At 44.9% G+C, this 24,529-nt stretch overlaps 1 protein-coding gene and 3 gene segments (V, D, J or C); 1 reads left to right on the top strand and 3 right to left on the bottom strand.

Annotated features, from left to right (window-relative positions):
• Nucleotides 1–7,191: 7,191 nt before the first annotated feature.
• Nucleotides 7,192–8,891, top strand: LOC103300362 (zinc finger protein 280B-like). The gene has a single exon (XM_008157252.3). The coding sequence runs from the start codon at nt 7,198–7,200 to the stop codon at nt 8,791–8,793; it is 1,596 nt and encodes a 531-aa protein (XP_008155474.3). The 5' UTR covers nt 7,192–7,197; the 3' UTR covers nt 8,794–8,891.
• Nucleotides 8,892–13,812: 4,921 nt separating this feature from the next.
• LOC129148208 (Ig lambda-2 chain V region-like) lies at nt 13,813–14,361 on the bottom strand. The segment is given in 2 exon segments: nt 13,813–14,201; nt 14,316–14,361. Coding segments are annotated over 2 exon segments (435 nt in total).
• A 1,646-nt stretch (nt 14,362–16,007) lies between these two features.
• LOC129148207 (immunoglobulin lambda variable 7-46-like) lies at nt 16,008–20,163 on the bottom strand. The segment is given in 3 exon segments: nt 16,008–16,348; nt 19,726–20,034; nt 20,118–20,163. Coding segments are annotated over 3 exon segments (696 nt in total).
• Nucleotides 20,164–23,512: 3,349 nt separating this feature from the next.
• Nucleotides 23,513–23,991, bottom strand: LOC129148206 (immunoglobulin lambda variable 8-61-like). The segment is given in 2 exon segments: nt 23,513–23,832; nt 23,937–23,991. Coding segments are annotated over 2 exon segments (366 nt in total).
• Between the last annotated feature and the right edge of the window lie 538 nt (nt 23,992–24,529).

Here is a 24,529-nt window from a genome sequence, read left to right as displayed (position 1 = left end):
ATGGACTTCTTTTATAGAAGCGTGATGTGGGACAGTTAGCCTTTTTTAAAAAATATATTTTATTGATTCTTTACAGAGAGGAAGGGAGAGGAATAGAAAGTTAGAAACATCGATGGGAGAGAAACATCGATCAGCTGCCTCCTGCACACCCCCCACTGGGGTTGTGCCCGCAACCAAGGTACATGCCCTTGACCGGAATCGAACCTGGGACCCTTCAGTCCGCAGGCCGACGCTCTATCCACTGAGCCAAACCAGTAAGGGCGACAGTTAACCTTTTACAAGCATTTAAAATGTAGGTTAAAATAACTAGTGTGGAAAAAGAAACACTATGATGATAGGAAGCCTACACACAGTTCAAAATTTAGTTGTTTTTTTTAAAAAATATATTTTATTGATTTTCTACAGAGAGGAAGGGAGAGGGATAGAGAGCTAGAAACATCGATGAGAGAGAAACATTGACCAGCTGCCTCCTGCACACCCCCTACTGGGGATGTGCCCGCAACCAAGGTACATGCCCTTGACCGGAATCGAACCTGGGACCTTTCAGTCCACAGGCCGACGCTCTATCCACTGAGCCAAACCGGTTTCGGCCAAAATTTAGTTTTTTGAGGAATAGGTTTGAAGAAAGGAAGTCTCTTTTCTGGTGAAAGGGGAGATGCTTGAGGAACAGCTGAATGACAGTATGAGGTGGACAGCGGGTAGAAAATACGTCTGTAACATGTAAATAACCTTAATCCCTTTCTCTGGTTGCCTCAAGGATCGGACCTTCTCCTGCCTGGAAAATGTCAAATTCTTAGAAGTTTCAGTGCACACCCAAGGTAAGAGGAGGAAGTCTTCTCTTCCGTGCTAAACAGTACTACTTAGACAGTGTTTCCTGAGTGTATGCGATCTGAATCTGCATATGTGTGATAAATTCAGGTCAGTCATTGATTTAGGTAATTTTGGAACCTTATAAACTGCTTCTTTAAACAAGGGGAGGGAGGGATGACATTATTTTACTTGATCCCTTGAAAGGAAAAAGAAAAGTAAGAGCACCATAGGTTTTAAGCTATGTAAATCTATTTCTTTTAGCGTAGTATGCATCTAAAATGGACTGATAACACATACTGTAAGATTTCAGCTATTAAAGTAATAAGTGGTTCATTTAAGGTGAATGTGTATTGGTTAAAATGATTGCATGGGGTTAGTTTAATTCTATACCCTTTTCCATAAGGGCTTTATTTCTGTCATTGAATGTGGCTGGGTAAGGGAGGCCGTCTAAATTTATTTTATGCCAGTAGTCACGTTTACAGGTAAGTTACAGGTAAGTTATAGCAACTTGCTCATACAGCTTCCTGTGACCGATTGTTTAATTAGTTATGGATTGCTGTGTAACACTGTGTATCTCAGCACTTGCTAGCTTAAAATAAATCTTTATTATCATAGTTTCTGAAGGTCTGGAATCCAGAGTGCCTTAGCTGGGTGGCTCTGGCTCAGGGTCTCTCATGAGGTTGTAGTCAAGTTTTTGTCTGTGTCCGCGGACCTGACTTTTGTCAGATGATCTTCGTCTAAGCCAGTGGTCGGCAAACTCATTAGTCAGCAGAGCCAAATATCAACAGTACAACGATTGAAATGTCTTTTGAGAGCCGAAAACCGACTTCTGCGCATGGGCCACGAAGTTTCAATCGCACTGTACGTGCGCGCCTGCACGTGGTATTTTGTGGAAGAGCCACACTCAAGGGGCCCAAGAGCCGCATGTGGCTCGCGAGTCGCAGTTTGCCGACCACTGGTCTAAGCTCACTCACTTGGCTGTAGGCAAGGAGCTTCAGTTCCTCACTCTGTGGGCCTTTCCATGAGGCTCTCTATGTCATGACAGCTGGCTTCCCCCAGAGTGAGTGATTCAAGAGCGAGCTTTCACCTAAGAGAAGTGCAGACTCTTTCAAAAGTCCGGTTGCGCTGTATTTGCTTAGTCCCACAGGCGAACCCTGTGACAGTGTGGGAGAGGGCTACACAAGAGAGTGAATGCCAGGAGGTGGGATTCATTTGGGCCCATCTTGGAGGCGGCTACCACCCCTGTTTGTACCCTGTTCCAACCTTTTCTCTTGGGATGGAAGACGCAGCACACTCTCCCTTCCCAGAGCATGCCCACGCCTTTCCCTTTCCCTTCTCCCCTCGCCCCACCCCCACGGTACATTACCATCACCTTCCTCACTCCCAGGCTCCAAGGGCCCTTCCTTCATCTCTATAACTTGTTTTCTAAGCCTATTTCTTCTATGAATTTCTTCTTCTACCTCTGATTTTCCAAATAAAGGGACTTTGAATTTGGTATTGTTACTGGAGAGGGGACCTGGCCCTGAGTGGGTCTGCCTAGGGCTGGCTGGTAGTGTGCAGGTCCTTGGCTTTGTGCAGAAAAGATTTCACAATACAAGTCCAGGGGATTTTTAGAGGACGGTTATTAAAGCTGGGGACAGGGAAACAAGGAAGGGCCTAGGAGGAGAAGGAGAGGGACATGGTGGGGAAATGAGCCTAGGCTGGGCTGCTTTGGCTCACTAAGTAGTCATAGGAAACTGAGCCTTGGGGACAGGGTCAGGGGGTTAGCTCAGGACAAGCTGCCACTGCCCATTGCTCCCTGGTTGCAAGCCCAGTGGGGTCCCTTACAGTTTAGGGACGCATGCCTGTAGGGGAAGAGGAGGGGGAGGAGAAAGACAAGGGAGTACTCTGGGGAGGGAGAGCCAACACCGAGTCCTTTGTCTTGAGGCTTTTATCTCTCTTGCAAGAAGGAATCTTAGGGGAGGTGTCAGGGAATATTCATCAGTTTTCCAGGTGTGTTCTTTCAAGGTCATGGTCTCTACTGATTAGTTAGTTCAGGGCAGGGGGTCCTTAGTCTTTGTAGTTGGTCCTGGCATCCCCCACCTGGTTTTGCTTCTTTTCTGGGCGTGGAGCTGAAATACAACTGAGGCCTAGATGTTAATTCTAAGGAGGTGACCTTCTGTATCTGGCTGTAAATTGCTGGGCCAGTTTGTCTCCGTTTTCCTATTCCACTTGTCCTGGCTTACTAGCCTGTCTCAGTATCAGTTGCTGGGATCTGGGGGAGAGAGGTGATAGGTATTTTTTTTCTTTGAGCTATAATTCACATATGGTAAAATTCACTCTTTAGGGTTTAAAATTGAAGGACATATATGGCATTGTGGGCCCATTTGTGTAATCCAGGATATTTTTTCAATCTCAGAACCTGTAATTTGATCACATCTGCAAAGATCCTTTTTCCAAATCAGGTAACATATACATGTTTCAGGGATTAGGACCTGATATTTTATTTTTCTTTTAATTCAACCTACTTTCCTTCCTTATTCCTTTTCCCCCCATCCCATGACAACCACTAGTTTATTTCTGTCTGTATGGATTTGCCTTTTCTGGATGTTTTATGTATTGTAAGTGGAATCATAACCTATGTGGACTTTTGTGTCTGGCTTTATTCACTAAGCATGTTTACAGGGTTCATTCCTATCATATATGTACCGTGATGCTTTATTAGTTTCAATGGCTGAATAATAATTCCATTGTATTACCACAGTTTGTATATCCATCCATCAATTAATGAACATTTGAATTGTTAGCACTCTGTGGCTACTATGAATAATGATGTTGAACATTGTTGTGCAAGTTTTTGTGTGGATTTGTGTTTTCAGTTCTTTGCAATAAATACCTAGGAGTAAAATTGCTGGATCATATGGTAACTCTGTATTTTGCCTGGCTGGTGTGACTCAGTGGTTGAGCATTGACCCATGCACCAGGAGGTCACAGTTCTATTCCTGGTTGGGGCACCTGCCTAGGTTGTGGGCTCCATCCCTGGTAGGGGGTACGCATGAGGCAGCTGATCCATGAGTCTTTCTCATCATTGATGTTTTCTCTCTCTCTCTCCCTTTCCCTTCCTCTCTCTGAAGTTAAAAAAAAAGGTAACTATATTTGATTGTTGAGATACTGCCAACAGTTTTTCAAAGTGGCTGCACCATTTTACAGTAATTGCACCAGCAATATATGAGGATTCCAAATTCTCCACAACTTCTGCAACACTTATTATTGTTCCTCTTTTTTTATTATAGCCAATAGTGGGTGTGAAGTAGTATCCAATTGTGATTTACATTTTCCTAATAACTAAACATGTTGAGCAGTATTTTTTGTGCGTATTGGCTATGTATATATATCTTCTTTGGAGAAATGTCTATTTGCATCCTTTGCCCATTGTTTAATGAATTTTTTTATTGTGCTGAAAACCCTATAACATAAAATTTACCACCTTAACCATTTTTAAATGTTAAGTATATTCACAGTCTTTTGAAACAGCTCTCTGGAACTTTTTCATGTTGCAAAATTGAAACTCTGCTCATTAAACAACAAACTCCCCTTTTCATTCTCTCCCTAGATCCTGGTATTCATCCTGCTATTCTACTATTTGTATCTTTTCTGTTGCTTTGACTACTTTAGATGCTACATATGTGGAATCATACAGTATTTGTCTTTTTTGTGGCTGGCCTATTTCATTTACCACATGTCTTCAAGGTTCATGCATGTTGCAGCATGTGACAGACTTTCCTTTTGATGGCTGAATAATATTCCATTGTATGTATATGTCACATTTTAAAAATTTGTTCATCAGTTGATGGGCATTTGGATTGCTCCCACCTCTTGGTTATTGTGAATAGTGCTGCTGTGAACATGAGTGTACAAATAACTCTTGAAGATCCTGTTTTCATTTCTTTTGGCTATGTATATATATATGTGTGGGATTGCTGGATCATATGGTAGTTCTATTTTTAAACTTTTTAGGAACTTCTGTACTGTTTTCCATAACGGTTGCACCATTTTACAGTCCAATCCTAGTGGACAAGGATTTCAGTTTCTCCATGTCTTTGCCAACAGTGGTTATTTTCTGTTTATTTTTATAGTAGCCATCCTAATGAATATGAGGTGATACATGATCATATTTTTGATTCCCATTTCTCTGATGATTAGTATGTTGATATCATTTCAGAGTAAGAGTAAGTCTCCTGGAAAGGTAAGTTTGGACATGGACTTGAAGGAGATAGAAATGTTACCCATGGTGATATCTGGGAGACAAGAGATTAGGCAGAAAGTCTGAAAGGAATGTTTAAGAAGCAGCAAGGAAGCCACTGTGACTGGATTACAGTGAATGAATGTTAAAATGGTGGGAGAAGAGGTCAGAGAGGTACCAAGAGTAAAATGGTGGTGAGAGTCTATAAATCCTTAATGTTTCTCTTAGTCCATTCTTTAAAATAGTCATGTCTTTTGACAAAGAACAACCCTTGGTTTAGTAGTTGTTTTCATCCTGGACTCCCAGGCTAGATTAGGTCCTATTTGTGCATTCCTCTACCATTCTGAGCTTTCTTATGAAAAAATTTGTCAAAAATATTGATGAAAAATTCATCTTTGTTTTACTTAGTTGCCCTAGGATGGAATGCAAACGTTTACTGCAGTTTTAAGGATCCTGTGAAGCTCCTGTTTTCCCCAAGGACCTGTGTTTAATTGATATTAAATTCTAAGGCACAAATGTGTGGGGGTTAATGGAGGAAGGGAGAAGAGCAGTGTCTTCAGATGGGAGAGTGGATAGAGAGGAAGCAAGCTTTCTAGTCTCTTCTTCTAAGGGCACTAATCCAATCATGAGAGCCACACCCTCATGCCCTCATCTAAATCTAATTATCTCCCAAAGACCCCCCCATCTCTAATACAATCACATTGGGGTTTAGAGCATGAACTTTAGGAGGATATAGTTCAGTCCACAGTACCTAGAATATATTGCCAAGAGTTTGGAGGAATCATTTGATATTTAGGAATAAAGCCTCGGCCAATTTTGTTCAGTGGTTAGAGCATCCACCCAAGGACCAAAGGGTCACAGGTTCAAATCCTGGTCAAGGGCACATACCTGGGTTGCAGGTTGGATTCCCAGCCCCAGTTGCAGTCGTGTGGGAGGCGACCATTCAATGTGTTTCTCTCTCACATTGATGTCTCTCTCTCTCTCTCTCTCTCTTTCTCTCTCTTTCTCTCTCTCTCTCTCTTCTTCCCTCCCTCCCTCTCTTCCTAAAAATCAATGGGAAAAATGTTGTCAGTTGCGGATTAACACCCCCCCCAGCCATTTAGGAATAAAGGAACAATATAATTACAGTGGTATTTTAAGAGTCAGATAGTGGCGATGTGCTGTATAATTTGAAGGCTAGAGAGGTAAGACAGAACAATTAGGAGCCTATTACAGATGCACAAACATGAAGTAACCAGGGGTCCTAAACTTAGATGTTGGGGGAAGGTGCTTTAATAGAAACGGAAATGAAATGTATTTAGTATGAACAGTGCTCTAAAAAGTTACTTAGAATCACTAATACATTTCTGTGATTAATTTGATGGGAGCTAGGGGAGGTTAGAACAGGTTTTATAAAGTAGAAGGAGAGTAAAAATGAATCCAGTGAGGCTCTTTGATCCTTAGAGACTAAGCAATTAATAGCACCATCATCAGAAATAGACATGCACTAAATTAGAGTTCTGTTGGGAAGAACACAGAACCAGAATTCAGGAGTCACACATTTTTGTGCTAGCTCTGTTTCCAAACCCACATATAACTTGAGCTGAACCACAAACTTCTCTTGCCTTTAGACGTCCATCCTGAGATAATTCTAATCGTCATATTACTTGTCAGATTATCTTCTGAGTTTTATGGTATTATGAAGAAATTAATACTTTCGATTTAGGTTTTTTTTTGATAGAGAGGATGTTAGAGAATAAATGTAGAATTACCTAGAAGGTAGTTACTAGGAATGTGGAAGTGATCTTTCGAAGGTTAGTTTAAGGAAGAAGTTCTCCCACAGAACATTTTTGATTGCCACCGCTAGGGGATTGCCATTGGCATTTGCAGGTTGAGGCAACAGAAGAGCTCATAATCAGCACAGGACAAAACTATGATTATGATTCTAGAGTCTCACAGACTTGTGATCATAGTTTGAAGCTGTCATTTATTCTCTTTGAGTCTGTGTCCTTATCTGTAAAATAATGGATGTTTATAACTAGCTTGAGTTTTGGAAAAAATTAAATGAGATACATTTTTTTCTGTACTTACTGATGTGTAGTGTTGTTTGTACTTAGGTGGCAGCTCACATAAAGGAAACACTAAGACTTGTGGCCACACCCTTCAAGAATAAAAAAAGTTAGAAAATGGGGCCACCATATACGGTATGTGAGGAAAAACAAGAGCCAGAACCACAGAACAGCATAGAAGAAAACAAACAAGTAGATGAAGATGCTGAGCTGATCTTTGTTGGGGTGGAGCATGTCAATGAAGATGCTGAGCTGATCTTTGTTGGGGTGACTTCACATTCAAAACCAGTCGTTTCCCACATCTTGAACAGAGTCACCCCGGGTTCATGTTCAAGGAGAAAAAAGTATGGTAAGCTCAGAAAAGATACTACTCACAGATTGCAGCCTGCAAGTCATGTGACCCCTACATCAGAAGCAGTGACTATCTTGCCAGTTCCTGAGTCTGAATCAAGATTATCAGATAGCCCTATTATTATTGAGCCTTTGTCTGAACCTGATTATAGAAGTAATTCACCACAAGTTGTGCCTAATAGCTCTTCAGAGTTACGTTCTCCTTTGATTACATTCACAAGTTCATTGCAGCAGCCAGTGGGATCAGCACTTTCTGTAGGAGGTCTGAATAAAGGTCCTGGGGCATCAAAGCGACTTTGCACTTCTGAAGTAAACAGCATAAATCCCAAAAGGCCTAAACTCAGTGACAAAATCACAGGGGGACAGTCTTCAGTTGTGTCCTCTTCAGGAATCTTTCATACAATGATTCCTCAGCAAAGCACACCCTCACATGGTGTTCATACCTCATTAAGTCCTATTCAGAACGGAGCACCTTTCCCAACAGCTTTTCCAAAGGGCAATGTCCATTTCAAGACTGTAAATCCTGTTGGAGAAAATAGACTGACAAAAACAGATTTTTTGAGCCTACCAAGTCAAAACAAGACTGACGATCTCAAGAAAGGAAATCTGATTGTGTTACTTCATGACTTTTACTACGGCCAGCATCAAGGAGATGGGCAGCCAGAACAGAAGACTCACACAACCTTTAAATGCTTCAGCTGCAGGAAAGTTCTAAAAAATGTCAAGTTTATGAATCACGTGAAGCACCATTTGGAACTTGAGAAGCAGGGAGATGACAACTGGAAAAACCACATCACCTGCCAGCATTGCCACCGGCCGTTTCCCACTCCCTTCCAGATGCAGCGTCACATTGAAAGTGTGCACACTGCCCAGGAGCCCTCTGCTGTCTGTAAAATTTGTGAATTGTCATTTGAAACAGATCAGGTTCTCCTACAGCATATGAAGGACAATCATAAGCCTGGCGAAATGCCCTATGTGTGCCAGGTTTGCAGTTACAGATCGTCAGCCTTTGCTGATGTGGAAACGCATTTCAGAACCTGGCATGCAAACACTAAGAATTTGCTTTGTCCGTTTTGTCTCAAAATTTTCAAACTGGCAGCACCTTACATGTATCATTACAGAGGACACTGGGAAAAGTTTATTCATCAGTGTTCCAAATGCCGGCTACAGTTTTTAACTTTCAAGGAGAAAATGGAGCACAAGACCCGGTGTCATCAAATGTTTAAGAAGCCTGAGCAGCTAGAAGGATTGCCTCCTGAAACTAAAGTTGTTATTCAGGTATCACTGGAGCCTCTTCAACCAGGGTCAATGGAAGTAGCATCCATTATTGTGAGCACGTCTGATTCTGAACCGTCATTCTAGACTTAAAAGTAGGATTAAAACAACAACAACAACGGTTAATCCCATTTTCAGGAAATCTAAAGCAAGTACTTTAATGGAAGTGAGAAACCTCATAAATAAAAAAAATACAAAACATTAGTAACTTAAAAATAGTGAAACCAATGGGTCATTTGTGAGTTTTTTAGGAAATTCAGTGTTATTTGATACGAGTTTTGAGATGTTATTTAAAAAACATACTAACTGCTTTTTTCTGTGACTGTATCTGGCTTAACACATAAAAGGTGCTTGTGTATGTATATGTATGTGAAAGAAAAGCCAGAAATCTATTTATTATTTTTCTATTTTATGTTACTTGTGGGTGTGAACGCTCTTTTTTCTGTGTATAGAATCTGTAGAGTTACATGCCTTGAAGATTATATTAACTCTAGTCAAACTGGAATGGCTTTGGTATGGCATGGTCCTGTTTACTGCTGAAGTCCCAGAAGTGCCTCTGTTGTGCTGGCCTAAAATAACCTGCCTCTGAACATCCGGATGTGGAGAAGTTGAGGGAGAAGCTATGGCATGAATGGGACCGGGAAGTGGGAGGTTAGTCAATGGAGAGCAGAGGCTCTTTTCCCAATGGAGAGAGCGGCACGCATTCACTTGTCTTGGAGCCAAGACAGAAAGAATACTGTGTCAGTGTCGTTATCCAGCCCAAGTACATCCAAGGAGGCAAAGTCATTACAATAAAATGCCTATGTTTGGTGAGGGGCCCCTGCAGACATCAAACAACCAGTGTATCATCGGCTTAAGCAGAGGAAGCTAATAGAATGGGGCCTGATGCCAATGGGCCTCTTGTTGAGTGACCCCACAAGGAAATTCGATTTGTTCCCTGCCCTCCTTTCTGGCTGGCCTTTAGTCAGAATGAGCCGTGTCCCTTACAGCCACAGCAGGAAAGAAGTAAAGTTTCCCCTGACAAAGAAGCACTGACATCCATGGTTTGAACTGTACTGGACCCGTCATTTTTAACTGAAAAGGGCCGAATTGTATCTGTCCAGTTCCTGGACTGAGCTCAGTTTAGTTCTCTGTTAAGCTGGAATGGGCATTGTCCAAGAACAGTAGGTACAGTGGGTACAAATAGCCCAGGTGGCTTCCTAAAATTAAGCTTGTCATAGGGCTTTTCCTTCTATTTTTCTATGTTCGTGTATCTTCCCCTAATTGAACATGTGAAGTTTGCAGTTTTGTATCTTGCCTTGTTGGGCATGAATGTATTACAGTTAACAGTTATTATTGTCTTGTGTGTGTAATTTCCCATTTTATGGAATTAATACTTTTTGGGTCTTACTTAACACATTCCAATGTGCAAGTAATGTTCCTTTTATTTCAATAAGTATTAGGTCGTAGAGTTACTGCCCTTATTCTAATCTATCCACCTATCTATTATGTGAATATACTATGAGGAGACCTTCCCCTGCCATTTCCTAGGGTCCTTTCACACAACTGTGGAATACTCTCCGAGTTTGATTTCTGAACATTGGCAGCCTTGGCTGCTTCTGTGGGTTCCCAGGGTTGAGTCTCCCTCAGTGCATAATAGTGCCAGCCCTTCTTCTTCTACCCTCGCCCAGGTACCTAGCAGCCTCTGTGCTCCACTCAAGGAATCTGGGATCCTGGCTAGAGATCCAAGCCAGGGAAATCTTTTTTCCCCTTGCTTTCTCTCCTTCAAGGCACCTTATATCTCCTTACTCCTTTCTTCCCTCCTCAATCTATTTAAATTCCGTAAACTTTCACAAAAACCTGAGAAGTGATAATCACCAAGGGTTTAGTGTCCCTCTTAAGAGTTTGAAGGACTAGACAGTAAAGTAGCTGTGCGTATATTGTCCATGTTTTAGATAATATCCTTGGTGTGGATTCTTGTTGTATTTCTTCAATGCTTGACTAATTGATTGATGGATTTGCACTTTGAACATTTTACTAGGCCTTTTCAATTTGTTTGCTTGGGCCAAGGCACTTTGCTAAAATTTTAGCCTGAACTCCTTTCTTTAGGGGTAGAAAAATGTGTGTGTGTGTGTATGTGTGTGTGTGTGTGTGTGTGTGTGTATGCCTCATGTTCTGGTGTCAAGTGGAAACTTCTGGGTATAACTAGATCTTTAGACTTTGCATACTTCTCTGTCTTATTCGGTTTCAATGGTAAAAATATGAAATGTTTTTATTCTATGTGTGGTTACTTGGTTTTATCAACTGTTACTGTTGTTTGCTATTTCACTAAAATATGCCCCTAAGGAGTACAAATCGTTACTACTGCCAAGGTTTCATTGATATACCTCCTCTCTCTTTTTCATTCTGTACCATGCTACTCTACCGTTTCCCCCACTGAGGCACTGTTTTTGACGCACTGGCCTTGCTTTTCCTCAAGAAAATCACATTTCTTCCTAATCCAAAGACTTTGCAACTGCTGTTCTTTATCTTAGCATTCTCTTCCCCTATACCTGCATGGCTTTCTACCTCAATTAATTGTTGGAATTTCCTTTGATTCATTGAGTTTCATTAAAGTTCTTAAAATGACACTGACAATAAAATTCGGCCCCCACCCCTTTTCTTCTCCTAAAGGGACACTTTATATCTCCTCTACTCTCTTCCCTCTCTAATCTAGTTAAATTTCCTAGGTTTTCACAGAAAACTAGGAAGGGATCATTATTAAGGACTTTGCTCCCCTCTTAGAATGGAGCTCCTCAAGTCCATTTCTGTGCCTGCAACCAAAAGAAAATTAATATAGTGAGTTGAGTTCCTTCAGGAGCTTTCTCTGGTTTTCTATCGATATCGCTATATTTTTTAAAGCAATGCCACTTTGTTTTGTTTACAAATATATTGAATAGCTTTCAAGATTACTATTTTGTTATTACCCCTCATGAATGTCCATGTCTATTTGGCTTGCTTGTTCTTTCAGATAAATTTTATTTTATTATTGTTGCCAAAAATTCTAAATAAAATTATTATAATAAAATGTTATTTTGAAAAAACATTTTTGTTTGTCTTTTCATTAGTAACATGGCATATTTATAGTTTAGTTTAATTTTTTTAGCACTACTATGTAAACGCTTTGCCTTTCCTCCAATTGTGTTTATTTCTTTTTTTAAATATATTTTTTATTGATTTCAGAGAGGAAGGGAGTGTGAGAGAGAGATAGAAACATCAATGATGAGAGAGAATCAACCATTGATTGGCTGCCTCCTGCACGCCCCCAACTGGGGATCGAGCCCACAACCCGGGCATGTGTCCTTGACTGGAATGGAACCCGGGACCCTTCAGTTTGAAGGCCAACACTCTATCCACTGAGCTAAACCGGCTAGGGCAATTGTGTGTGTGTGTGTTTTTTAAAAAACATATTTTATTGATTTTTTACAGAGAGGAAGGGAGCGGGATAGAGAACTAGAAACATCGATGAGAGAGAAACATTGATCAGCTGCCTCCTGCACACTCCCCACTGGGGATGTGCCCGCAACCAAGGTACATGCCCTTGACCGGAATCGAACCTGGGACCCTTGAGTCCGCAGGCCAACACTCTATCCACTGATCCAAACCGGTTAGGGCTGTGTTTAATTTTAATCTTACTGTATTGGCCAGAACTTCAAAAAGATGTGAAAATGGGCTTTCTTGTTCTGGGTTTCGATGAGAAATGCTTTACCATGAAAAGTAATGAGTATACTGCTTAATGAATTTCTATCTTTAGAATATTTAAAGAGAATTGTTAATTAGTTTTATTGGATAGTTTATGCCATCTATTGAGTTAATAATTTACTTTTTCATTACTGATCCAAGGTTTTGCTTGGCTGGATTTACAACTTTTCTATTAGAAACTTTCTTTTCTTGAAGCAAAAAATAGTTCTACTTGAGGGTGAATATTATCCTCTGTATTCAGAATGTCATTCCCTTTCTTATTTCTAATATTGAAATGCATTTTCTTTTCCCCTCATTAGTTTGCCACAGTTTTATCAATGCTTTTGATTTACTTTTTCCCAGAAGCAATTCTTGATTTATTATCCCAAGTTGTTTGTTTTTATTCTCTATTTTTGGTCTTGATTCATTATATACCTACTTTTTCTGCTTTTTAAAAAATTTATTAATTGATGAGAGAGAGAGAGAGAGAGAGAGAGAGAGAGAGAGAGAGAGAGAAACACCCAACACATCTATTTGTTCTTCCACTTACCCATTGGTTGAGTTTTATATGTGCCTGACCAGGGATTGAACTCACACCCTTAGCATATTGGGATGATGCTCTAACCAACTGAGCTACCTGGCCAGGGCTTTTATACACCTACTTTAAAAATATATATATATATTTTTTTTATTGATTTTTTTACAGAGAGGAAGGGAGAGAGAGAGTTAGAAACATCGATCAGCTGCCTCCTGCACACCCCCTACTGGGGATGTGCCCACAACCAAGGTACATGCCCTTGACCTGAATCGAACCCGGGACCTTTCAGTCCACAGGCCGACGCTCTATCCACTGAGCCAAACCGGTTTTGGCTATACACCTACTTTTAAAGGATTGTTCTTTATTATGGCTTTACATTTTAAAAGTTCATTTTTCTGTATTAAAGGATTTAAGACTGCCTGACTTTGTTTATAGCTTTGTCTGAATCCCAAATATTTTGATGCAAATTTTCATTTTTATTAAAGTTTTAATTCTCCATACTTTTATAGTAACTTAATTATAAGATTTAGAAATTTGCAGGCTGACTGTTTTTAGTCTGAATGTGTAGTTTTGCTGAGAATTAAAATTTTCCTTGGGGCTTTGAGGGGGTGTGTTTGTTATACACTGACATGTCCATTTATATAAATATATCCTTTTCAAATTACAAATGAGTTACTAAAAAAGGATATATTTTTTTGTTTCTATAGTAAACATATGAAATGTTTTAATCTGAAACTAGATCCCTCAAAATGAATCTAGTATAAAAGAAAAAGGTATGAAAATATTCATTTGAGAATAATTACTAGTAACAAAATTTGAAAATGTTAAAGAAAATTTATTCTTGACACTTAAAGATAGTAAGGGAAACTTTATTCAAGGGAAATCTGCAGCCGCCGAGGGAGGGTACACTGAGCCGGGGTTTCTGTCTCACTTCCCCGCCTGCATCTGTCACTGTGCAAATGGTTGCCGAGCCACAGAGCACAGTAATACTCTGCCTCGTCCTCGGGCTGGGTCCCCGTGATGGTGAGGGTGGCCTTGTCTCCAGCCAGGGCACCGGAGAATCGGACAGGAACCCCGGGAACCCGGTTGGTGGTATCACCTACTATACCCTTGGGTACCTGGTAGGGCTTCTGTTGGACCCAGCTGGCATAGTTACTGGTGGTGACGGCCCCAGCGCTGGAGCCACAGGTGAGTATGACCGTCCCCCCCCGGTTTGTGATCAGTGAGTTTTGCTGAGTCACAGTCTGGGAAGTGGCCCCTGAAAAATAGGTGAGAGACCAAAGGTCAAGAACGGGGACAGGGGTCATGAAGGAGCATTGTGGTCTTTCTCACTCCCACTCCCCACCCCGCAGCCCAGAGAGTCCCCCCTGACCTGTGCAGTGAGCCAGCAGTGCGAGCAGGAGCGAAGCCCAGGCCATGGTGTAGACGCCCCCGCTGTGCTTCTCGAGCCCCCTCAGCACAGAGTCAGCCTGCACCGCTCTCATTTTAGCTCCTTCCACCATCGGGGGTGGGCATTTCATGCAAATGAGCTCCCCTCCCAGGGGCGCTCAGCAATGTGGCCCCATCATGGCAGCCCTGAGCTGCTCCACATCAGTGACAGGTGGACCCAGGCATAAAGGACCATGTCACAGCTGAGCTTGCCTCCCAGGCGCTGGCCCACAGCCCCCTCTAGTGTCCATAGTGAGACCACCAATGGGCAGATGCACTCCTGCAGGCCCTCTTCGCTCTGGTCGGGAGTATTTAGTTCTCTCAGTGGCTCTGAGCCTTCACTCTGCCCCTCCCATTTCATCTTTTGGAGAAGCTGAACTCAGATTCTATCTCCTCCTTGCTTAAAACCCTCTAAGGGCGTCCTGTTGTCCACCCCTTTCTTGTCAATGTCACCTCTTGTCACACCGCACCATATGCCTTATTCTCATGGGCTGGTTGTCCCTCACTTCCCTGTAGGGGTCAGCCCCAGGAGGATGGGACCCCGTCTGTCTTGTCAGTGCTGTGCTCTGAGCTCTAGACGCGAGCCTGGCACAGAGCACATGGTCAGGAACACGTAAGGACGGACAGACCTCCGCATCGGTGGTTTCCCCTGAGGGGGACCCAGCTGGACTCGGTCCCTGTTCCGAACTGGCTCATTAAGACTCTCTCTCCAGGGCACACTGCCACTGGGATTGTGAACTTCATTTGACAAGGGCGCCCTTTGAGGGACAACTTCGGGAGGACGGGGCTGCGTTCTTTAGACCAGCGGTTGCCAACGTTTTGGACCTCGCGGACCACCGGTTGGGGACCGCTGCTTTAGACAGTTGTCCTGACTTGAGTCCGAGGCCCTAAGTAGGGGGGTCACACTAATCCACACCACATGCAAACAAAAGCTTCCTAAGGAAAATAGCAGGCATCACCCCCTGGTTTCACAAAAGCCACACCATGGAACAGGAGTATTTTATTAAAGATTAATTAGCCCTGGCCAGTTTGGCTCAGCAGTTAGAGCATTGGCCCATGGACCAAAGGGTCTTGGGTTCGATTCCCAGTCAAGGGATTGGACCTTGGTTTCAGGTTCAATCCTCCACCCCCAGTCGGGATGCGAATAGGAGGCAAGCAATTGATGTGTCTCTGACATATCGATGTTTGTGTCTCTTTCTCTCTCTCTCCCTCCCCCATCCTTTCCACTCTCTCTAAAAACCAGTGGAAAAAATTTTCTCACTCATTGGGTGAGGATTAAAAAATTAAAAAGAAATAAAAACAAGATTAATTATATAGCATCATTTCTTTTTTAAAAATATATTTATTTCAGAGAGGATGGAAGAGGGGGAGAGAGAGAGAAACATCAATGATGAGAGAAAATCATTCATCGGCTGCCTCCTGCACACCACACACTGGGGATCGAGCCCACAACCCGGGCATGTGCCCTGACCTGGACTCGAACCCTGACCTCCTGGTTCATAGGTCAATGCTCATCCACTGAGCCATGCCAGCTGGGCACCCTTCCCTTTACTTTTCAATGGATGATCCACATTTACTACTTGAGAGCTGGTGTGTCTGGTCACGTGATCCCCTTATCACAGGCCCCAGCGGAGGTTTATGTCCTGGTTCCCCATCTGCATCTCTCACTGTGCCGAGCACCGCTGTACACCAGCCAGCAGTGGTACACAGCCTCGTCCTCAGGCTGCGCCCCTGCGAGGGTCAGGGCAGCTTTGCCCCCTTGGATGGAGCCTGAGAACCGGGCCGGCGTCCAGGAGTGTCTGTTGTTCGTGTTGTAAATGAATGTCCTGGGGGCCTGGCCAGACTTCTGCTGGAACCAGTACGGGTAGTGGCCATCGGTGACAGCCCCTGTGCTGGAGCCACAGGTGAGAGTGACTGTCCCTCCTGAGGACACGGTCTTTTCAGGCTCCTGAGTGACCACAGCCTGAGACCTGGACCCTGAAACCAAAAGCAGACACAATCAGGAATGAAGAATAAAGGCAGAGTGACACCCCCCCCCCAAAGCTGGTATCGGGGGTCCATATTCACCTGGGCAGTGAGTGAGGAAGAGGAGGAAGAGGAGGAGGAGGACAGGAGTGCAGGCCATGGTGCAGACGTTAGAAGGGCCCCCTGGCTCTGAGCTGGGGCTGGGCTCTCTGCTGACTCTTTATCTCCTACTGAGCTGCTGTATGAAGGGGTGTGTTGGAGGGTCGCCTTATGCAAATCTGAGCCTGTCACCACTCCCATCCACCACCCAGGTCCTCAGCCCTGGGAGCAGCTACACGGTCAGCGGGTAAGCCAGGGGTGGGTGGAGGTTGTGCGTCTACCCTGTGGGAGGAAACAGCTGCTCTAAGCTGTTCTACAGGCCAGTGAGCAACCGTTCAGGGTCCGTTACATTTGAGCCACTTGATATTCAAGGCCACTGAGAAGATCCATAGCGCCCCCTGATGGCCTTCTTGGGCTGAGAGTGTGTGGTCTCCTCTCAGTTATGAACGTAACTGTTGACCATCGCAGCTGTTGTTTCCCAGGCCATTCCGCATTCATTGCTCGTCTCTTCTTGGCTCATTCCTGTTGGTACATCTTCCTCTGGTTGTTGTTGAAATCCTGCCCCAGTGTCAGTGTCACTGTTACAAGGCCTTCATTTCTTATCTGAGTGTTTTGCATGACTCAAGGAGTGATTTCATGGCCAACTGACTCTGTTGACATTATTTATTTTGAGGCTTACATTGAATAGACAGCTGGTTTTAGTCAGAATTATTCTTAATAATTTACGTTAGAGAATGAAAAGAAAATGACCAAAGACCAAGGATTAAATGTTTTACGGCCAAATGGGTGGAGACTAAAGTCATCTGTGTGAATGGTCAACATGACCAAGTCTCCTCCCCAAAAAGCCTCTGGACACCGAGCGTGGGTGAACTTTCCTGGTGGGCAGTACTCCGTGCAGAGGGTCGCACATGGATGTCAGGAGGAGTTCCCATTGTCCGTGACTTACCCCACTGTGAGGAGACCGGGGAAGCTTGTACTTGGAATTCTTGCGGGCCCTCCTCGTGGGCCTCTTCCTTTGACTAGTTTTCATCAGAAGGTATATATTTTCAATTCCTAGCTTCAGCTAGGGTTCATTGTACCAACGAAAAGTAGGCATAAGGTGAGAATGATCTATACTTATAATAGGGTAATATGCAAATTGGTCGGGACACTGTCACATACCGACCGATCAGTAGGAGGGCGGGGCAGTGAGCTACGTGCAGCGGAGAGCTATGAGTGGCCGTGGGCGGGGTGGCCAGCTGAGGCAAGCAGCAGGGAGCTACTTGTGCATGTATTCACGTGCAGGGCCACTAGCTTTTTATATTTTTATTTAGAGAAGACTACCTGGAAAATACAAACGCTCAAAGATTGAATGTGGAAAGTTTTATAGCCAGACCTCGGATCTAGTTCAACACAGGTGTTAGTGAATAAATTCAGGGGAAGGGAATGAGATAGGCTTATTTCAACTTTTTGTTTTGGAGTAATTTTAGATGCACAGAAATGTTGCAAAGATAGTACACACAACCTTCACCAAATCTCCCCTGATGTTAACAACTTACATAACCATGGTAAATATTAACCTTTTGCACTCGGATGTCGAGTGTGATTCAACACGGTTAGCATTAGAATACAGGAATCGAGCCGAAACCGGTTTGGCTCAGTGGATAGAGCGTCAGCCTGCGGCCTGAAGGGTCCCAGGTTCGATTCCGGTCAAGGGCATATACCTTGGTTGCGGGCACATCCCCAGTAGGGGGTGTGCAAGAGGCAGCTGATCGATGTTTCTCTCTCATCGATGTTTCTAACTCTCTATCCCTCTCTCTTCCTCTCTGTAAAAAATATATTAAAAAAAAAATAAAAAATAAATTAGAATAAAGGAATCGAGAAAAAAGCAAGTGAGTGCAAAGGGTTAAAATGATCAAAACTCACTTAAAATTGATAACCCAAATAATAGTCCTATGGTTATTAAGGAAACTTAGTTTGTTAGGTAAAACACCATCCAGAAATGAAAACTTCATGCTAAGCTTATTTTATTTCTGAATTCTACCAAACTTTTATTTTTTTTAAATTATATTTTTATTTCAGAGAGGAAGAGATAGGGAGAGAGAGAGAAATATCAATGATGAGAGAGAATCCTTGATCAGCTGCCTCCTGCACACCCCACATTAGGGATTGAGCCTGAAACCCGGGCATGTGCCTTGACCAGGAATTGAACCATGACCTCCTGGTTCATAGGTCAAGGTTCAACCACTGAGCCACACCAGCAATTTTGGGCCTTCCTTGGCTTGCAGCTGCATCACCCAGTTTCTGCCTCCATCTCCTCAGAGTGCTCCCCGTGTCTTCATGGGGCTGTGTTGCTCCACAGGCCATCCATCGCTCTATCCACTGCAAACCGTCTAAGGCTGTATATGTTTCAATATATTTTAAATATATGCAATATAGTTATTAAATGTATGCATTATCTACACTAATAAAAGAAAAACATGCAAATTGACCATCACTCCGCCACACCCACCAGCCAATCAGGAGGGAATATGCAAATTAGAAGGACAAAGATGGCAGCTGCCCAGCTGCTCCAGGTGCAGAGTGGCCTGGCAGGGCAGGACACCTGCTATGAGAGGGAGGGCGGGGGGCCAAAGGATCTACAGGAGCGGCACTCTGGCGCAGCAAAGACGAAGACTGCAGACTCCGGAATCTTCAGCGAACACCAAGACGGCAGTCTCTGGCCGGGGTCTGAAGCAAAGCAGCGAAGACGAAGATGGCAGACTCCTGCTGGGGTCTACAGTAAAGACAAAGGAGGCAGACTCTGGCCGGAGTGAAGGCCTGGGTCCCGAGTGCCAGAGGAAAACCAGTGCTGGAAGCCAAGGAAAGGAAGGCCTATTGCACAAATCTCTTCGTGCAACGGGCCTCTAGTATTAAACTGAAACAACTTCAGTTATATATGAGAGGAGTGTTTCTTTCCTTTGCTCGTAGCTGGCAATGAACTTTGGAGATGCTTTTATCTGGAGGAAATGTGTTTGACCTTAGTCCTTAGTTCTGATCCAGCAGATATTGTTTCTTCTATAAAATAAAATAAATGAATTCTGCTTTTTGGGCCTCAGTTGCTCATCTCTATTCCCTTCATTTTAGGGTTAAAACAGGAAGGGAATCCATTCAGACCCTTCCCCTCACTGTCTCTTTATGGATGGTTAAGGTTTAAGCTCCCCTGAGAGCTCAGATGTCTGTTACGTGACGCCAATATCACAGGACGATGTTTGTACCCACACTCGGCCAAGCTCGGGTTTATGTCCTGGTTCCCCATCAGGGTCGCTCACTGTGCCGAGCACCACTGAAGTATAGCCAGCAGTAGTACTCGGCCTCGTCCTCAGGCTGCGCCCCTGCGAGGGTCAGGGCAGCTTTGCCCCCTTGGATGGAGCCTGAGAACCGGGCCGGCGTCCAGGAGTGTTTCTTGTTTGTGTTATAAATGAGTGTCCTGGGGGCCTGGCCAGACTTCTGCTGCATCCAGTACGGGTAGTGGCCATCGGTGAGTGCTCCAGTGCTGGAGCCGCAGGTGAGAGTGACCGTCGCTCCGGGGGACACAGTCATTGAGGGCTCCTGAGTGACCACAGCCTGAGACCTGGACCCTGAAACAAAACAGACACAATCAGGAATGAAGAATGAAGGCAGAGGGACCCCCCACAGGCTGGTCTCTGAAATGGCCCTGGACCTGGGCAGAGAGCGAGGAGGAGGAGGAGGAGGGGAGTCCAGCTCATGGTGGAGACGTTCCCAGGTGCCTGGGTCTCTGGCACGTGCTGGGCTCGGTGTCCCTTTATCTCCTCCCGGCCTCCTGGGTACAGGGGTGTTTGCTGGTCATTATGCAAATGTGCGCCCACAGGACCCTCCTGCTCTGGGTCCTGGGCCCCATTGGCAGCTTCACTGTGAGGAGGAGGACGGGGCGGCTGTTGGCTCTGAGTCTGTCCCTTGAGGGGAAGCACCTGCTGTCACCTCACACCCAGGCCAGGAGCATGGGCGCAGGGCCCACTCAGTTAGAACCATTAGAGTTGGCTTCAGGCCTGGCAGCTCTGAGAAGGTCCACAGCGACCCCTGGTGACATCCTCCGGAAATTATGCATGGTGCTGGGAACTCTCCAGCAGGAATGGTAGCCCTTTTTCCTTTCAACAATCAAGGGCTCTGTGGTCTTCCTGAGGCCACTGCCCAGGGCAGGAGAATGAGCAGGTCCCACCTCTGATGCTGGGGTGACCCTTGATTTTCTCAGGGGACTCAGGACCTGCACAAAAGTGAATGACACGTTACGTTCCCAGCCCTTAAAGGAACCCTGCTTGTTGACTTTCCCTCTGTCTGCCTGGCCGCTGGGTTCATTTCTGGTGCCTGAGCCTTGGGAGCAAAGTTTGAGGCTTAAGGTTCCCTAGAAAGCCCGCCAGTTTCTACCTGGTCATTATTCCACTTGGGGATCCTTTAGGGTAAAATTCCTGGTTGTTGTTGATGTTGTCTCTGTGGCTGTTGTGAGGGGCTTCTGTCAGAGTCCCAGCCCCCTGTGGACATCTTAGCTTTTTCCGCCTTTGCCAGGAGATTATACCGATGTCAGGGAACAAATGTCTTGTGTTCATTGATTACTTCTGTAGGTTCTGTTTTAAAAATTTAATTATATTTTTATTGATGCCAGAGAGGAAAAGAGAGGGAGAGAGACATAGAAACATCAATGATGAGAGGAAATCATTCATTGGCTGCCTCCTATACACCCCACACTGGGGATCGAGCCCCAAACCCAAGCATGTGCCCTAATAGGGAATCAAACCATGACCTCCTGGTTCATAGGTCAATGCTCAACCACTGATCCAGGGTGGCTGGGTCTCATGTATTCGTGAATTTCGTGAATGTTATATTAGCAATACAAAGGGTGACATAAAAAGAATATTAATATGAATGAAACTCTACCCCTTTTTAGAGTTTTTTTTCCCCTCCCCTTAGGCAGTTTAAAAGTCCACATTTTCTGTTCTCTAAACTTCATTGGGCTTTTCGGGTATATTCTTTAGGATACCCATGGATTCCATGGGAATTGGGTTTATAAGGTTTAGGTCCAAGTCAGTTAATATGTCTCATGTATCATCCCAACAACAACAGCAAAACGCAGAGAGGGAAGAAGGAGAGGTGATGGGTATGAAACCGAGGACGTGAGCCCTAATTTCAGAGCCTTGTCCTTCCTGGGGTGGGGCCCAAAGCCTGGAGATCAGAAGCTCCTCACCGTGTGATTTCCAGGAAAAAGACACCCAGCTTCCCTGGGGTGTCTGAATTCAGAGAATAAATACCCAGGCCAAGGCAGGGCGCAGGGGACCCACATGGCTTGGAAGAGGGCACCTCGGCCTCCCAGGCCACAGCAGCTGGACCTCTGCTTTAATAAAACCTTTTATTTTTCACCTTTAGTTTACATTTAATATTCTTTTGTGTTGGGTTCAGGTGCACAGCATAGTGTTGTGCAATCCTGTGCTTTACAAAGTGTTCCCTTGGGGTCCCTGGGCCCCCCTGGCTCCGCACAGACTTACCACAAGGTCATTGTCTAGGTCCCTTCAGCATTCCCGTGTCTGTTTGGGAAACAGCAATTGGTACTTTACTCCCTCCAACTTTTTCCTTCAGCCTCCTAGACCCCCTGCCCTCAGGATACCATCTGATTGTACTCTATTTTGTGTGTTTCTTTATTTTGTTTTTTAGCATACATTCCACATATGAGTGAAATGGTATGGTGTTTGTTTTTCTCTGTCTGACCTACTTTACGCAGCACCATCCCCTCTAGGCCCCTCTGGGCACCTGGGTGCTTCCATGGCGTGGCCATTGCAAATGATGCTGCAGTGAACACAGGGGGCATGCAGGTCTCCACATCAGAGTTTGGGTTTCTTCAGGTCAATACCCAGATGGGGAGTCGCTGGGGAATGGGGCAGTTTGGCCTGTAATGCTGTGAGGCCCCGCCATACAGCTTTCTAGAGCGACTGCCCCAGCCTGCATTCCCACCAACAGTGCATGAGGGTTCCCTTTTCTTCACATCTGTGCCAACGCTTGTTGTGTGTGGAGTTGATGACACCATTCTGAGCATGTGCGGTGGCATTGCATTGTGGGTTTCATTTACATTTCTGTGATGGTTAGTGGCGTTGAGCATCTTTTCCCATGTCTGTGTGTTCTTTGTGGGGAGTCTATCAGGTCCTCTGCCCATTGTTTGTGTGGATTGTTTGTGGGTTTGCTTTCTCCTCTTGGTGTTGAGCGGTGTGAGCTCTTTATAGATGTGGGACAGGAACCCCTTTATGGGATGTATCATTGGTGAACATGTACTTCCGTTATGTCACTGGAGGCTGTCTGTTTGTTGTGTTGATGGTTTCCTTTGCTGTGCAAAAAACTTTAGTCCCATTGGTTTACTTTTCCTTGTCTGAGGAGATGTATTGAGAAAAATGTTGGCAAGATGAATGTCAGAGATTTTAGAACCTATAATTCTTTCAGAGTTTTATGGTTTTGAGTCTGACATTTCAGTCTTTTAAGCATTTGGAGTTTATTCGTTGACGCGGAGGAAGGAAGGTACCAATAGGAGGAGAGGAGCTTCTCCAGCTTTCATGTGGAACCACCTCCCGGGGAGCTTGTGGACGGAGAGATTCCGACAACAACACGTTTCTGACTCAGTGGGTCTAACGTGGGAATTTCATTTCTGACAGCCCTCAGGCAATGCTCCCATTTCAAGGCCAAAATACACATTAACTTGGTCTCCACAGTCAAATTCATAAACGAGGATATCGTGTTATTCTCCTTAAATTAGGGGAGTCTTATAGGTACTGCTGAGGTTGCTGAATCTCACTGTAGGTCGATCCAGTTGGGAGCTGAGCGCTTCCCTGTAACTATGGGCAGAGAGGAAGAGGGAAAGCCCATTCTTGGAGGAGTCACATGACGAGACGGACACGCTCTGGGAGAGACAGAGGAGGCACATGACCGTGGACAAGAGAATGGGCTCAGAGAGCCCCCTTCCAATGGTGTGCTGGCCATTTCCACCATTGCTCATTCCTTCTGCATCAAAGGCTGAGCCAGTCTGAGCCCAGGAGAAGGTTTTGGTTGCACTTCCCCGTGGGTTTATATCACCGTGTAATTGTAACTACCCATGTACAGAGCACAGTGATAGTCGGCCTCGTCCTCAGGCTGGACCCCCGAGATGGTGAGGGCGGCTTTGTTCCCAGAGATGGAGCCAGAGAAGCGGTCAGGGACCCCAGAGGGGCGGCTGTTTGTGTCGTAGATGAGCTGGCGGGGAGGCTTGCCTGGGGTCTGCTGGAACCAGCCAGAGGAGTGACCCATAGAGACTTCCCCAAAGCTAAGTCCACAGGTGAGTGTGACTGTCCCTCCTGGAGATACTGACATGGACGGCTCCTGGGTCACCACAGTCTGAGAATCCACCCCTGAAACCAACAGGAGAGAGACAGGGGTTATGATGAGGGATGAAGGTCATCATGAGGCCCTGCTGTTCTGTGTCCCCCAAGGATGCAGAGTCCCCTCCTCTGACCTGAGCTGTGCGCCAGGAGCTGGAGCAGAAGCACCGTCCAGACCATGGTGGGGACACTCACAGGATGTGGCCTCCTCAGGCTCCTGGCTGCAGTGGGGAGTCCTGGGCCTTTTCATGCCTCCCACCCCCATTAGGGGAGAAGGTGCCTCATGCAAATCAGCTTCCCCTCTAGTCCTGCCCAGGGTCACCCTGCTGTCCCCTGGGGGATCTTGAAGAGGCAGATGCTGGGCCCTCACACAGACCAATAGACTCCACATTAACTGAGACCCCAAGGCAAGGGGGTGATTCTGGCGCAAAGTCAGTGCCCTGGAGTCCTGGTGACCTCAGTCCTAACTTCCTTCCCTGGAGGGTCTGAGGCTGAAGGATGAGTTGGGAGAGTCCTCCACCTTCTTGACCCCAACAATCTAGTTCACCCCAAATCCAACTCCTTCCCTGGGTCTCTGCTTCCTTCCTCAGCGAAAGCCCTCCTTGTCTTCTTTGGAGGATCTTGGCAGTCAGTCCTGCCTCCACCGTTGTGTCCTCTGTACAGCTGTGTTAATCCCTGTCCCAGGAAAAGAGATTTGGGGACCAGTGTTGGGGGTCCTGATGCAGAC

The sequence above is a fragment of the Eptesicus fuscus genome, chromosome 23 (assembly GCF_027574615.1).
Source record: "Eptesicus fuscus isolate TK198812 chromosome 23, DD_ASM_mEF_20220401, whole genome shotgun sequence".
NCBI classification, from domain to species: Eukaryota; Metazoa; Chordata; class Mammalia; order Chiroptera; family Vespertilionidae; genus Eptesicus; species Eptesicus fuscus.
The sequence above is the reverse complement of the archived record's forward strand: the minus strand, read 5'-3'. Positions and strand labels throughout refer to the sequence as shown.